The sequence below is a fragment of the Ammospiza nelsoni genome, chromosome 3 (genome assembly GCF_027579445.1).
Source record: "Ammospiza nelsoni isolate bAmmNel1 chromosome 3, bAmmNel1.pri, whole genome shotgun sequence".
In the NCBI taxonomy this organism is placed as follows: domain Eukaryota; kingdom Metazoa; phylum Chordata; class Aves; order Passeriformes; family Passerellidae; genus Ammospiza; species Ammospiza nelsoni.
In genome coordinates, this window is record NC_080635.1 from 61460629 (window position 1) to 61474240 (window position 13612).

The 13612-nt window shown below is 36.7% G+C and overlaps 1 protein-coding gene across 3 annotated transcripts in view; it reads left to right on the forward strand.

The window, feature by feature from the left end:
• Positions 1-13612, forward strand: part of PTPRK (protein tyrosine phosphatase receptor type K) — a 383296-nt gene that overhangs the window by 123027 nt on the left and 246657 nt on the right. For all 3 annotated transcript variants that reach the window (XM_059467955.1, XM_059467956.1, XM_059467957.1), the window contains exon 3: positions 5236-5507. In XM_059467955.1, the coding sequence (XP_059323938.1) occupies positions 5236-5507 (272 nt within the window). The remainder of the gene's footprint in view (positions 1-5235; positions 5508-13612) is intronic.

The window sequence follows — 13612 nt, forward strand, 5'->3', positions numbered from 1 at the left end:
TTTTCTGTGAATTAATATAGATGTTTCTGAACTTTTCTTTGCAGTCTGCTTCCAGTTGCAAGCCTATTTCTTGCTTTCAGTGTCTGTTCTTTGCCTGCAGTCTCTCATGAATGTTGCCCAAAATGTAATCAGGGTCTATGTTACACAGTCATTATTAAAAGATGAAAAGGTCACATAGTCTCTAGCTTTAGGATAAGGCACAGGAGTGCCTGGACCCTCCACTTTGTGTAATTGACATTGCCATTCACAGGCAGAGAAATTGCCACAGTATGTCCCCAAAATGGAGATGGTTTGATAGTTAGTTCTTCTTAGGAGGAAGGAGGATTTGAGGGACCTGAAGACCAGCCTGCTGAAAATTGCAAGTTTCACACTTCAAATACAAACCCATTTTTCAAGAAGCAAGGAAGTGAGAGAAAATAATTTGATCAGGAAAATGCTTTGTCACGTTGGTACCTTACAGTGGACACATTTTATTTTATATAAGGACTTTTTTTTAAATCTTAGTATGATTTCTTACCTTCAATTAACTGCAAAGTGATAAGAAACCTTGGTTTTTAGTAGGGGCTAAAACCTAAAACTTTTCACAATTAATTAGTTATAGAATTCATTTAGTCTGAAATGATCTGTCCTTGGCACTGAACTAGGACATCAAATTTAATGCTTGTCAAAATAAATAAAAGGCATTGAAAACTATGAGGTCTTATACAGCTATGTTTAATAACATGGCTCAGGGAAACTCTAGTAGCTCTTGCTCCACAGCTCTGTAGACACCTTTTAGCAAGTTCATGACAAATGCCAAATAGGCATCAAAACTTCCTAAAAGACTTATCCTAAAGCTGAACTGTTTGCATGAACTTGGTCAAAGTTTAGGAGGCAGTGCCATTTAGCTGTTTCATAGTCTGATGCTTATTTTTTGTGTAGGAGAGAATTGGATTGACCTTTTACATCAGGAATAACATTAGAGGCTATTAAGTGGTAAATAGATAGAAGGCACTTCAGAGAAGAAAAGCTAAATGAGAGGTTGGAGTTTGATTTGGAGAAATCTAAACTACATTTAAGTGGAGAAAATTAACACTTAAGCTTCTTGGGGGAAAGAGGACATACTTATGAATTTTAAAGATGATAAATTGACAAGAATGTACAAGATTGTTCTGGGAATTACTGAAAGAAGGATGAAACATCATCACTGTCAAACTACAAGAAAAATTTTTGAGAAAAATGTTATTGATGTGTTGTGTGCATTTTGTAACTACAGTACCTGCCAGAGTAATGGAAGACAGCAAGCTGGAGCATAGTAAAAGATAGCGAGTCAAAGGAATATTTAAGAGCAATGGATCTTTATCCAGGCACAAATGATGATTTGAGATACTTCTTTCATTTCTTTGTAGCATTTGCCCTTTCTGTCTTTTAAGAAGAAAAAATGAAGTTCTGCTTTTACATATGAAGTTTTTCTTTCTGCATTGCTCCAAATATGTTGGCTTGGTTTTGTGTTTATTTTTTTTATTAATTTAATTCTTTCTTTTTTACCATTTTGGGGTTTAATGGAGTAACTCACTTGCAATTGAATTCCTTCTTGTGAAATCTTAGTGGAAGCAACACAGTTTAGTGTGTTTTTTCTTCATTGTTTTCAAGGGAAGTAGGTGTATACAGTGTTTGATGTCTGCTTGTGCCTGACCTTGTTAGACCAGTAACAATGGGAAAAAATCATGGAGCCTGGCTCTACTGGGATTTTAAAAAAGCACTTAGTACTAGTGTTAGCTAGTTGCTTTTTACCTTTCTGGGCACTGTGGTGTGTTGACCTTGGCCAGCCCACCACCCTGCCTTTTTAGGTCCTTTCCTCAGCAGTACAAGGGGAAAAATAGTGTGGGCAAGCTCATGGGTTGAGACAAAGACAAGGAGATCACTATTTTGTAAGTCACCAGTTACTGTCAAAGACCAAAGAGGTTCATAATGGGGAAAAATTAATCAAATTTCCACCCCAGCACAGGGGGATGGGAGCTTGGGGCTGCAGTCAGTCTGTTGTGCTTGGTGTCTGCTGCTCCTTCCTCCTCACCCTGTCCCTGCTCCAGACTGGAGCTGCACTGTCAATAGTTACCTGTTACACTTGCTCTAACCTCTCACTGAAAATCCCAAACATTTAGGTAATCTTAGGAGTTTGAGACTGTGAACAGTTCCCTTGTTTATGCTTTGCATTTCTGCCAATTCCAAGAATATCTTAAGATATTATGGAGATTGTGTGATAATATAATTACTAATAACTAATATTAAGATATTGCAAACATATGTAGATGGGAGAAAACTCCTAACTCTTGCAATTCTATTGCATTTCCTTACAAGTAAAGAATGACTTTCTTATGAAACGTGAATGCAAATATTTTTTATGTTTTCTGAAGATATAATTTTGCTTTATAGTTTACTCTGGCATTGGCTTCTGATGTTCTTGGAGTAGGTAGATGTCTGAGGGGGGAGCGGGGTTCTGTACATTTCTGGAATACAGCTGCTAAAATTTAAAAAAAGGAGGAGAAGGGAAGTAATTTCCAAGAAGCGGAACAGATGCTTGGGCTTTGTGAAAAATGGTCTATGAATGCTGTCTGGAGCATTTCATGAAGTGCTGTAGGACTAACACGTAGATAGATGTAGCCAAATTCACTGCTAAGTATTTTTAAATGATGAAAAAATGAGGTTGAGAAAGTGGGGTACTTGAAAAATATGTTGATATGTTAAAAATGTATGTTGAAGCTTCCAAAGGCTATAGCAGATTCCCTTACTATAGAAACAAAATCTTTAAATACTTCTAGTTTATTTGTTGCAATTTGAGTTGGGTTTCTTTTCCTTCCAGTGGTTTGATCTTGAGAAAAGTTGAGAGAAACATTTTTAAAAATCTGCAAAAGTTGATTGTTATATTCTATTTCTTAGTTTTCCCCCTTCTCCCCCAAAATTCACTTTCAGAAAATTATCTTCTTCAATAGGTAAACCCTCCAACATCTTCTTTCAATTTCTTTAGAAATACTAGAAATGATTTTTTAGTTTTTGGAAAGACTGAGTTACTTTTCATGTATTGCTTTAAAATATTTGGAAGATACAAGTAACAAAGGCAAAGAGGCAATTTAGATGGCTGTGGACAATTAATGCTAATTGTGGAAAGCAATCTGTAATTTTTTGCTGAATCTGTTCAGTTTTCCAACTCTTGTGTAAGGAAAAAACCCAAATTGCTGTTGCATGGCCTCCTCCTTGCACAAGCATAGTATTCTGTAACAAAGCTTTTGAAATCTTATTCTCTAGTCTTATGATCAGGTGCTTATAAGAACATAAGTATTACTAAAATAAAGGTTACAAACAAATATATTGTTAAGTTTATTATAATAAATAATAATACATAATTGTTTATTGCTATTATCTTTATTCTAGAGTCAAGTGACATAAAAACTGCACACTAGTGGATGTCGCTTACAAAGTTTCTCAGGCAGTCATCAACTGATGTTAGAAAATAGTCTTTAAAGACTTAAAGTACCAGCAAAATAGTATAAGATTTGTGATTTTGTAAATGACTATTAATGATGAAGAAATAACCAGGAATTGCTACTTTACCAAATTCTTCAATAGAAAAATAAATAATGGATTCTGCATAGAATTCTAAATATGGACTGGTTGCTTATTTTACATTATAGTAGTTTTCTTTAAACCCTCTTTTAAAGATGACTACTAAAAATATAGATTTCAATGCACTGTGCTTGAATAAGAACAGCTTTCATTCTATAGTATTTCTTTCTCTCTTTTTTTTTTTTTTCCCCTGAAGTTTTTTAGCCGAGACTTGCTCTACAGGCTAGTAAATTAGCATCTAACACAGATGATTTAATCCATGTACATAAATTTTCATCTTTTCCTGAGCAACAGCTTGTGAGCAATTTTCAGAATGCCTAATACAACTGTTCAGGACATAATAGAACACGATGGTCCCTTGTTGTCTAAAAATCAAAGGATAAAATTTGACATACAAAATGATAATAATTTATATAAACATACTTCATAGAAGATTTTTCACCAGTATTCATGTACATGCTCCCAGGACTTCTGTGAGACTACTAATTTAGGCAAATGTCCACAAATCCGTTGTTTTTTTAAAGTTTAGGGTAAATTTTTTCTCTATTTTTGATTGATTTAACATGAACTTTCCTCGCAAAAAAGGCTCTTAATTGTGATGCCCTTTAGGACTAAAAGTAAAAGGAAAATCTGTCAATAGGAAGATTCTGGAATCATTAAGCAGATGGGTAGGTAAATTTAGGGCAGGAAACTTTGCTGTGGCAATGATTCAGTTTGTACATTGAATTGGATTTTCTCACTTGGTTGGGTAGTTCAGCCTGGCATACCCTGTCTAGCAAGCTTTCTTCTGTGGGGGTCACTCACTTGGCTAGTACCTGGTCTGGAGTTGTCACAGTTGAAGAAATGGATCAGCTCTGGGCTAGGTTAGAGGCAGCCTGTCTTTACCATCCATTCTGCAGGACAGCAGGGCAGACTCACTCATTATTACTGCCTGTACAACCTGTTAAACATATGATTTCCACTTCCTGCCTTTGTAGCTAGACAGGCACAGCCTGTTTTGTCCTGTGTATATTTGACATGCACGTTTACAAGATTGACACTCTTCTAGCTGTAGAAACTTCTGTTATCCCCTTAAATCCATTGGCAAATAGAGCAGTAAACAGAGCTTTTACAAAGAAATTTGTCTTGGTGTCTTAAGTCAGTTATTTCCATTGCTAATATATCTCAAATTCAAGCTGCCTCTTTTTTGGTAGAAAAGGGTGTTATAAAGCTGCCTTGAGGAATGTGGACCTTTTTGTTTTGTTTTCAGAAAATCTGTTGAGCAAGTTGAGAGAATTTTGGCCTCAGTGACCTCAGAATAATGATGATCCTTTGCTTCTTTTTTTATTTTTTTCCCATCTGTGACCATGTTTCCAATTATCTGATCCTAAAACAAGAAAAAGAAAAGTTTGTAGGTGGAGATATCTAGAAAGGTCCTTAGAGATATGTGATATCTTCTGTAGGTATGACTTCAGTCATGTGTCTAGCCATTTTATAGCTTGTTAAATTTCATGCCACTTGAATTTTGAGGTTTCAGGGATAAGAAAACCTATACATTTCATTTTATTCACAGTGAACAATCAGTTTCTTGGTGTTTATCGTTTTCCTTAATACCACTTCTTTTCTTTTCCCTTTTCCTACTCCTCCCTTTCTTAGGATCATATATGATAGTGATTTCATCAGACCATGACCCGGGAGAAAAGACTCGACTTCAGCTTCCAACAATGAAAGAAAATGATACTCACTGCATTGATTTCAGCTACCTTCTGTACAGCAAGAATGGAGGAAACCCAGGCACTTTGAACATCCTGGTTAGGGTGAACAAAGGACCACTGGCTAATCCCATCTGGAATGTCACTGGCTCCACTGGCAGAGACTGGCTTCGAGCAGAGTTGGCTGTCAGCACCTTCTGGCCCAATGAGTATCAGGTAAGCTTGCGCTAAATTCACACCACTTTAGAATATTAACTGCAAGGTCCTATACACTTTGTGCTGTTTTGATCTGTTCTGATCGAGTATTCTCCCACTGCCCTCAAGTGAAGTGTTCCATTCAGTATAAATAATTGTCTGGGAATGGATATTTTTTATAACGGGTGATTGTCCAAAGTTATCTGTTATTGAATAATAGGAGAAAAAAATTTAGCTGGCAAAAAGCCTTGTTAAAAGAAATTGTAAGGTTGAAGTCCAGGAACATCAAAAATTATCAACTCCCAGAAATAAATTGCCTGAGCAATTGTAATTTGTACTTGTCTTCCCTCCTCTTTTGTGTATGCCTGTGTTACCGTGTCTAATTACATGACCGTAACTGGGTTTTTTTCCACATGACATTTGCTTCATTTGCTGTGCAGGCAGAATGGTGCTCACCTAATGAGCAGCTGTTCAGGATGTGTTTTTTTCCTCTTTGCTTGCTATGGGACAAAACCACCTGCAGCGGTAGGCCTGTTGTTTGGAGGGAAAAATTGTTCTGTTATTACTGGATGCTGTTATTTCATTTGTTTGATTAACCTGAGAAAGTCCCTGCAGCTGTTTTACTCAGTGGGTATTTGGTGTGAGGAATGAATCTCATACATGGGCATTTTTGTTCTGGTGTCTAGGAGTGGGGAGAGTTGGATTACGTGTGCTTACCTGAATTGTTACACCATGAGCCCTATCTAAATATTTGTCATTAGTGCTCTTGCAAACAGATTGGGTATTCCGAGTAATTATTAAACAAAAGAAAGTGGCTGCTTTATTAATGTTTTTTTTGAATAGTGATATTGTAGGAATGTATCTTAAATGTGCCTTTATCTAAAGTTTGTTGCAATTCCCCACCATTAAAATAACATCCATAAGCAAGCTTCAGTGCAAGCAGCCTTAAACATATGGTGAAAATGTGATTTGCTGTCATTTTTTTGGGCGTTTTTGGGCTTTGTTTCCCTGGTTCTAATGTTTTTATTTATAAAGAAGTTTTATCTACCAGTGGCATTGAAACTGGGTAAAATTTGATTTAAAGTTCTGAAGCCTGGTTCCAAAAAGCTCAGCTTTTGAGGAGGTGTTTTATTAACCCTTTTTATGTTGCTAGAGAGTACCATTTAGTGTCCTTAAACCTCGGGAGCCTTCTATAACAGAACAGTAGTGATCAAGTGTAGCAGCATAATATGCAGTAAATCAGGTTTCTGCTGACAGATGGCCAGGCTTGACAATGAGATTGGTGGTTGGAGCCTTATCTTAGCAACATGGCCATTTTTCACTTATGTTATAACCTTCACATTATCTCTCCATAGACTCTGCTTAAATTCATTCTTTCTCTTGCTTGGTCATCCAACAGAATATTGAAATCATGTGTAACCCAGTTTATGTTTAAATTAAACATAAGCCTGGAGTAGGACAAGAGGACTGCTAATGCAGCCTGCTCTGATTTGTGGCCAACTTGCACAATTGCTTTTATGAACAGGAGGGGAAATCTGTGTCCTATCTATGCACAAATGCCTGTTTGCACCAACAGGGTTGGATTTTTTGTGGTTTTGGTTCTTTTGGCTCTTAAAATTCTGGTTCAATATTGCTCTTGATAGGTTTTTGGGTTGGTTTTTTTTTTGGGGGGGGGGGGAGTTTAGTTTGGGTTTTTTTCCCTATAGTTTTGAGTCAAGTTATACTTTGGAATGGAAATATTTTTTTCATTTTTCTCAAATGAGTTCCATGCTGTACACTTGCAGCTTGTGATCTTGGCACTTTTATCTACCTGTTGGTCAATGAGTTTAGCAAGCACTGAGGAAAATAAGCACTGGTTTCTCTAAGAAGAATTGGAATTGGATCCTTGCCTATACAAGCAAGGTCACTGCTAAAGATCACAGCTGAGCACAATTGTTTGCATGTACTTTGTTGCAATCAGGTAAACTTTGCTGCTGTTTCCTTGACTTTTAAGTGAGGGAGGAGAGTGGAGATTATCAGGGGCTGAATAGCACAGGTTGCACTCTAAGGAAGTCTCGTGTGGTGACTTGCAGGTTAGCAGCATGGCCAGGTAGGTTGTAACAACAAGAGTGTTGTGCCTGGGCTAATTAGCTTCTAAACAGCATTTCTGTACTCTGCTGTGCTCTGTTGAAATATTACTGCTTCCTGTTCAAAACTAGCAAAATGCTTATGCATGTCACTCTAGTTTATTCAGTTTATGTATTTTTGGATGAATTTGCCACTTCCTTTTACTCACAAGAATATATTATTCAAATAATCTATTTCCTTTACTTTCTTTAACTGCATTCTGCTGGGCATTTATTTATATATTTTCTGACAAAACAGTTTAATATAGTAGCTTTACTGGATGAAATTTTTTATCTAGTTTTGTACCTTGTCTCTGCTGGCTGACAGCAGTGGAAGCTTGTAGAAGAGCTCAGGAACAGGACAAACTCAACATGGTTGTACCTTTCCCAGAATACACTTCCAGCCTTGAGCATATATGCATATATGTGGCTCAAGAACTTTGAGCTTAAGAACCTAGGTGATGCCTTTCTGTCTTCCTGATAGTGTTTAAGCTTCTAGTGTCTACAGAGTACATGACAAGGAATTCTGCTGTAAATTCCATGCTAGGACTATTCCTGGGGGTTTCTGCAGGCCTGGGGCTGGTAATTCTTCAGTTGTCATATTTTGCACTCAGGGAGTTTCAGAAGTCCTGTAATGATGCAATCTGTCTCCTGCCTCCTGCTAGCAATGCATCTGCAGCCGCTGTTCTGCTTGTTTAACATGTGGATGAACTCTCAAAGAAAAGGGTTTGATTAGACAATCCCTTAGGATCAAAGTTGATTTGATTTTGGTACTTGTTAGTTCTGTAATCTTTTTCTTATCCCTCTGTTGGAAATATGCTGCCTTTGACCTGCCTCAAGTTTGCTTCAAAAGAAAACTATTTTGAGCTTTTTGTTTAAACTTTTTAAGTGACTAAGAGTTTTGTTTCACTGTTTTCTTTGTTGGTTATTACTGTAATTAATCTATTGTAGTTGAGATGTTTATTCCTGTCTGAATGAATTGTCTTGTCTAATGCTTCTGTTCATTTCCCCAAGTTCTCTCCTGCTTTGCTCAGTAGGGGTTATCTGACTACTGAGGACTCTCTTCCTTTCTGCTTCTGTCACAGTCATTTTCCACTTCCCTTGCTACCTATGTCATCCCTTTTCAATTTGATTTTGTTTGTTTGTGGTATGCTTGATTTTTTTCTTTATTTTTTTTTTTAAGCCACTGTCTCCCAAAAGTCCCTGTTTGCTAGTTTTTGTATGGTCTCACCCTCAGCAGATTTGTTTTGCTTGCCCAGGATCACATCTGTGGTTGCTCACATATGAGGTCCATATTGAAATGTGAACCATGGGCTTTTCAGCTTTGGTTTTATATTACATAGCTGATGTTTACATCAGAAACTGGTAAATAAACCCTTGACTTGGAACCATAAATTTCTAACTTGTAAAATGCCAATTACTTGGTTTCTTTAAAAATTCACTCTACAGTAGTGGTGCTCTAGTTTAGCCAGTGTGCTGGCTGTGATACTGGCTTCATAGCAGTAATGTTGCACCTGGAAGTATAGCTACCAAAGGGAAAATACTGAACTGCTCTGAGCAGGTCTTTAATTAGTTCAGAAATACTGCAGGAAAATGCTAAAAAGCCAAATAATTTTCTTGCAGAACTGTGAATCCTGATTTGGATAATTAATTTGTTCTTTGTTACAATACTGATGATTTATTGGATTTGCAAAATTTTAAATTGCTCAAAGATCTTGGAAAATTACTTTCCTTTATGATCTTGAAAGGTCTTGGAACTGTAATAGAAGCATAACAGGAGGATGGTAGACTGAGGATTGAGTAATGGTATGTACAGTTTGGGCCATATGCCACATAAGGTAGGAAACAGATTTCTTGTGAAATACGAGCATTTGTTGTCTTTTTGGATATCAGATCACTGTTCTGAACTTGTAGACATGCGAGACTCTAAACAAGCTGCATGCAGAAAGATTTGGGAAGACACGGGCTTAGATGTGATTTAGTCATTTGGTATAGCTAAGGAAGGAAAGCCACAAGTGAAATGGAAAGTACCTGTGTAGAACTGAGTTATATGGTAACTTAAGAAACTCACCCTCCTAAACTCCAACTTCCTTATAAGGCTAAGATCCCTTTTTTTACAGATGTGCTTTACCCTTGAAACACTATCTAACATCAAAAAAAGTACAAAAAATTACTAAAAAAAAACAAGCAACATTCCAAAGAACTGATATTTTCATAGGCCTTAAAATATTTTGGAATACTGAAAATTACTGATAATAATACCAAAAACACTTTATAAGTAAAACTTGCAGCTAGTGTAATATTCAGGAGAACACTTAGGGGTTTAGAAAGTGCTTCTGATGAGAAAGAACTAGTTGAATGTAAATTGAATGACTAGTTGATTGTAATATGGAAAGTGCTTTTCCTGAAAAGTTTGAGCAACACTGATAAGCAGCCAGCCAGTTAATGTTACAACTCTCTGTGTAAGTCTTGGGTGCTCAGTGGCAAGACAGTGAAAATTGTCTGATGGAAATCTCACCATGAGGAGTTCAGGGGCAGAGGAGAGCGATCTGTAACTGTGTGTGAGAGGCAATGCTGAAGCAGGCTAAGTTATCTGGCCTGGGAAAAAACCCAGTTTAGAGGAATATGATAGAATTATGCAAAACCCTCACTAATATGAAGGGGAATCCTCTTCCAGTTCAAGAATTAGAGGCCTTTTGGTCTGGTGGTTAAACTAGACTAAAAATCAGAATGGGGGTTGGTCACACTTCAGGCTTTAGACCCATGAGTGTGCCTGACAGAAATATGTTGTGGATGCCCAGCCTTCTCCACCCCCCAAGTCAACATGTGCTTAACTTGTTTTCTGGATTCCTAAATGTAATTTAATTTGTGTTCTGTGGTTATTTAAACCAGTTTGGTCATAGTTTGTGTAAATTTTTGTCTGGCTGTAGAAATAAGACCTAACTTTGTCTGCCACTACCGCCCATTTGTCTTGGCTCTTTTCCCCTTACCATTTCCTTTCAATCTCACTTGGCGTAGCATAATATTTGAGACTTTTTAAAACTGAAATTTAAAATTAGGTCTTTTCAATTATTCAAGTTTCTAAGGATTCTCAGAAATAAGGAATGAATTAGAACTTTTTGGAGGGTGGTTGGTATTTCATCCTACCAGAGCTATAATTGTTTTTTAAATGTGTTGGTAAAAGATAGCTTAGCTGTATAATTATAGAAATCTAAGGTAATACTTAATAAACAGAGAGGTTTTTTTCATTAAACTTAGAACTTGTGTTTGCAGGTAGTATAAGTCACTGAAATGTTCCTTGTGTAGGTGCATCATTCTTTAGCACTCTTTTTGGGAAATAACTCCATTAAGAATGCTTCATGGCTTTTAGGAGTTTAAGGTGACTGTCAAGAAGCTATTTTGTTTCTACTTCATTACTGCACAGTGAAATGGCTTACACATTTGTTTCCTTTGTCTTCCTTCTCTCCTTCATAGTTTTCACCAGATGAAAGCACTTCTAACTGCCTCACTACTTACCACTATCTCTAATGTTTGAAAATATCTCCAAAGAGGAATGATGTTTTTCTCATCAGAAACACTTTCTAAACCCATAAGTGTTCTCCTGACTATTACTTGCTAGGCAGCTCTTAATCAGAAGACTTCTTTATACAGTTAATTGAAGAGTTAGAGAAAGTTCATTATTTAAAAAGTCTTTCCTATTGCTTTTCCAAGCCTTGCCAGTGCAAACAAAGAACCAGCTTTTTAAACTGCTAGGATAAACATGAATGTGTGCAAGCATATCTGTCACATTTCTCTCTCAGTTCTTCCAAGATGTTTATTGATGTGATGATGACAAAAAAACCCACATAATTTCCAATAGAGTGATTACCAGAACCATTTTAATAATTTAGTTCTGCAGATCACAAAGCACTCACAGCTCTCAAAGGACTTGTACAAGTACTGACTTATTCCAGTATTCAAACTGGGAAACCATTGTGCAGGGAGTGAAAGTGAGCATTGCCCAAACAAGCCTTGTCACAGCTGAAGTGCCAGCATCCAGGTTTTCAGTAACACCATTGGAGACTTCTTGGAAACTCTTTTATTATTTCTTAGAGACAGCAAGCAGGCTTTCACTGTTAGTTCTGGTCTGTGGCATTGTTTCAGCAGGGGATGTTCTGCAGGCCAGCCACAACGTGCTTTCTTTCCTTCCAGAGTTAGCTCATTTATGGGCACAGGAACTTCCTGAGGGATAGGCAAATGGTGGTGGTGGGGAAGCAGGTAAATAATGATGATATATGCTGTTGGCCTTTCTCTGACCTCTTGTGTTGTTTCCTGCCCACCAGCTTTCTTTCTTTAAGAACTTTAAAATTGCCTTAAAGAGATGTATATAATAACTTTCCTAGGATGGTGGGTTTGACTTTTGTTAGCATTTTTTGATGAGACTTAGTTTATTCTTGGATCTGCTGCTTTAAAAAAGGCCCAAGCTGATTAATTAGTATCCAAGAATTATAACAATTTAAAATAGCAGAAATTATTGTTAATTGGGTAAAATGTGTCAGCCATGTCTAAGTCAGTGATCCAAACTTTACTTCACCATTGCAAGCAGAGATGGCTCTGCCTCCACAAAACACCTAGAACTCCATTCCAGCAGGGGTGTAGAAGAAATTACTTCAGATTTTTACAGGCCACAGAGCTGTAGAATCTGAACAATTGCTTCTATTGCTCTATTCTTAGTCCTACAGAAAAACTGAATTCACAGAATTTAGAAGCTGATGAGTTTGTATGCTGAAAAAAGAGACGTCAGCAGTTTACTCCTTCCCTTTTCCTTTGTTTAAAATTTTCAATATTTTCCATTGCTTCTCTTTGTTATATTACAATTTGTAAGGAGCTTTCTTTTGTTCTACTGTGCTCTGGGTTTCCTTTGCCGTATGTATGATCTGCACTTAAAGGAGAGTAGAAATATTATAGTTGAAGTACTGAAGTGTTGTAAAGAATTGCATAGCTCTACATACAAGACTCTTTAATTCTCTTTCCATCAAATAATGTAGTACCAACGAGGCTGATGAAGATTTTGACCTTTTTTTCTTTGTTCCCTGGGAAATAGTGATTATCTTCAGGGTGAAGTGATGAAAATTTAGTAGATGCTTGGTGTTTTCCAAGGCAGTGAAAGATTTGGAGGTCAGTATGCCATATGAATCTGTTTTATGAATTACATTAATAATTACCTAAAAATCTTAAGTGGAACACTACTGGCTCATGAGGACTAACTTTGAGATAGATATGTAATATTTTTAGCTGGTGCTTAATTTCTGGGGAGATATATATGACTTTACCTCAGCACTCTTTCAGGAAACATTCCTTGCATCTGCAAGGTGGTATGCAAATTTTGTATTAACCTTGATTACCAAGATCATGAAAAGCCTGTAGCATTCTCCTCCCTGTCATGCTGCAAGCAGTGTCAGGCAGTGAAGTGGAAAACACAGTATTGCTAATCAGCCATCTCAGAGCGCCTGATTCTTTTTTTTTTTTTCCCAAAAATTCAAGATTGACTTAAATCATTGTGTGTAAATAAAGAAGTTCTGGATATGGTTCCTTTTGTACAGATTATTCTTTTTTAGGATTTCAGTCTGTAGTTGAAAATCATAATTACTTGTTACATAAGAAGCTCAGATTTTGTCATATTTTTATCAGCTTCTGCAAGATCCTATCCCTTTCTAAGAAAAATTGTGAATATCACACTATCAAGGAGCTGGCAATGATATACTCTTCCACTTGGCTCTTTTATTCACATGAAAAGTGAAATGAATGAAAGAGGATTATGGCAGAAATCAGTGATATATGCCTGAAGTAGATGGTTAAAAGAAAGCAGAAATTGATAATACTTCCATTTCATTATATGGGTTCTGAAAAGATCGAGTAATGAATTGTGCTCTGCTAGGGGTTTTTGGACTACCCCTAAGTGAAAGAGAATAAAAGAAAAAATAGTGCAGTATTGAATCATTATCAGAAAGTTCACTAAAATCTCTGTACTTCAAAACTGGA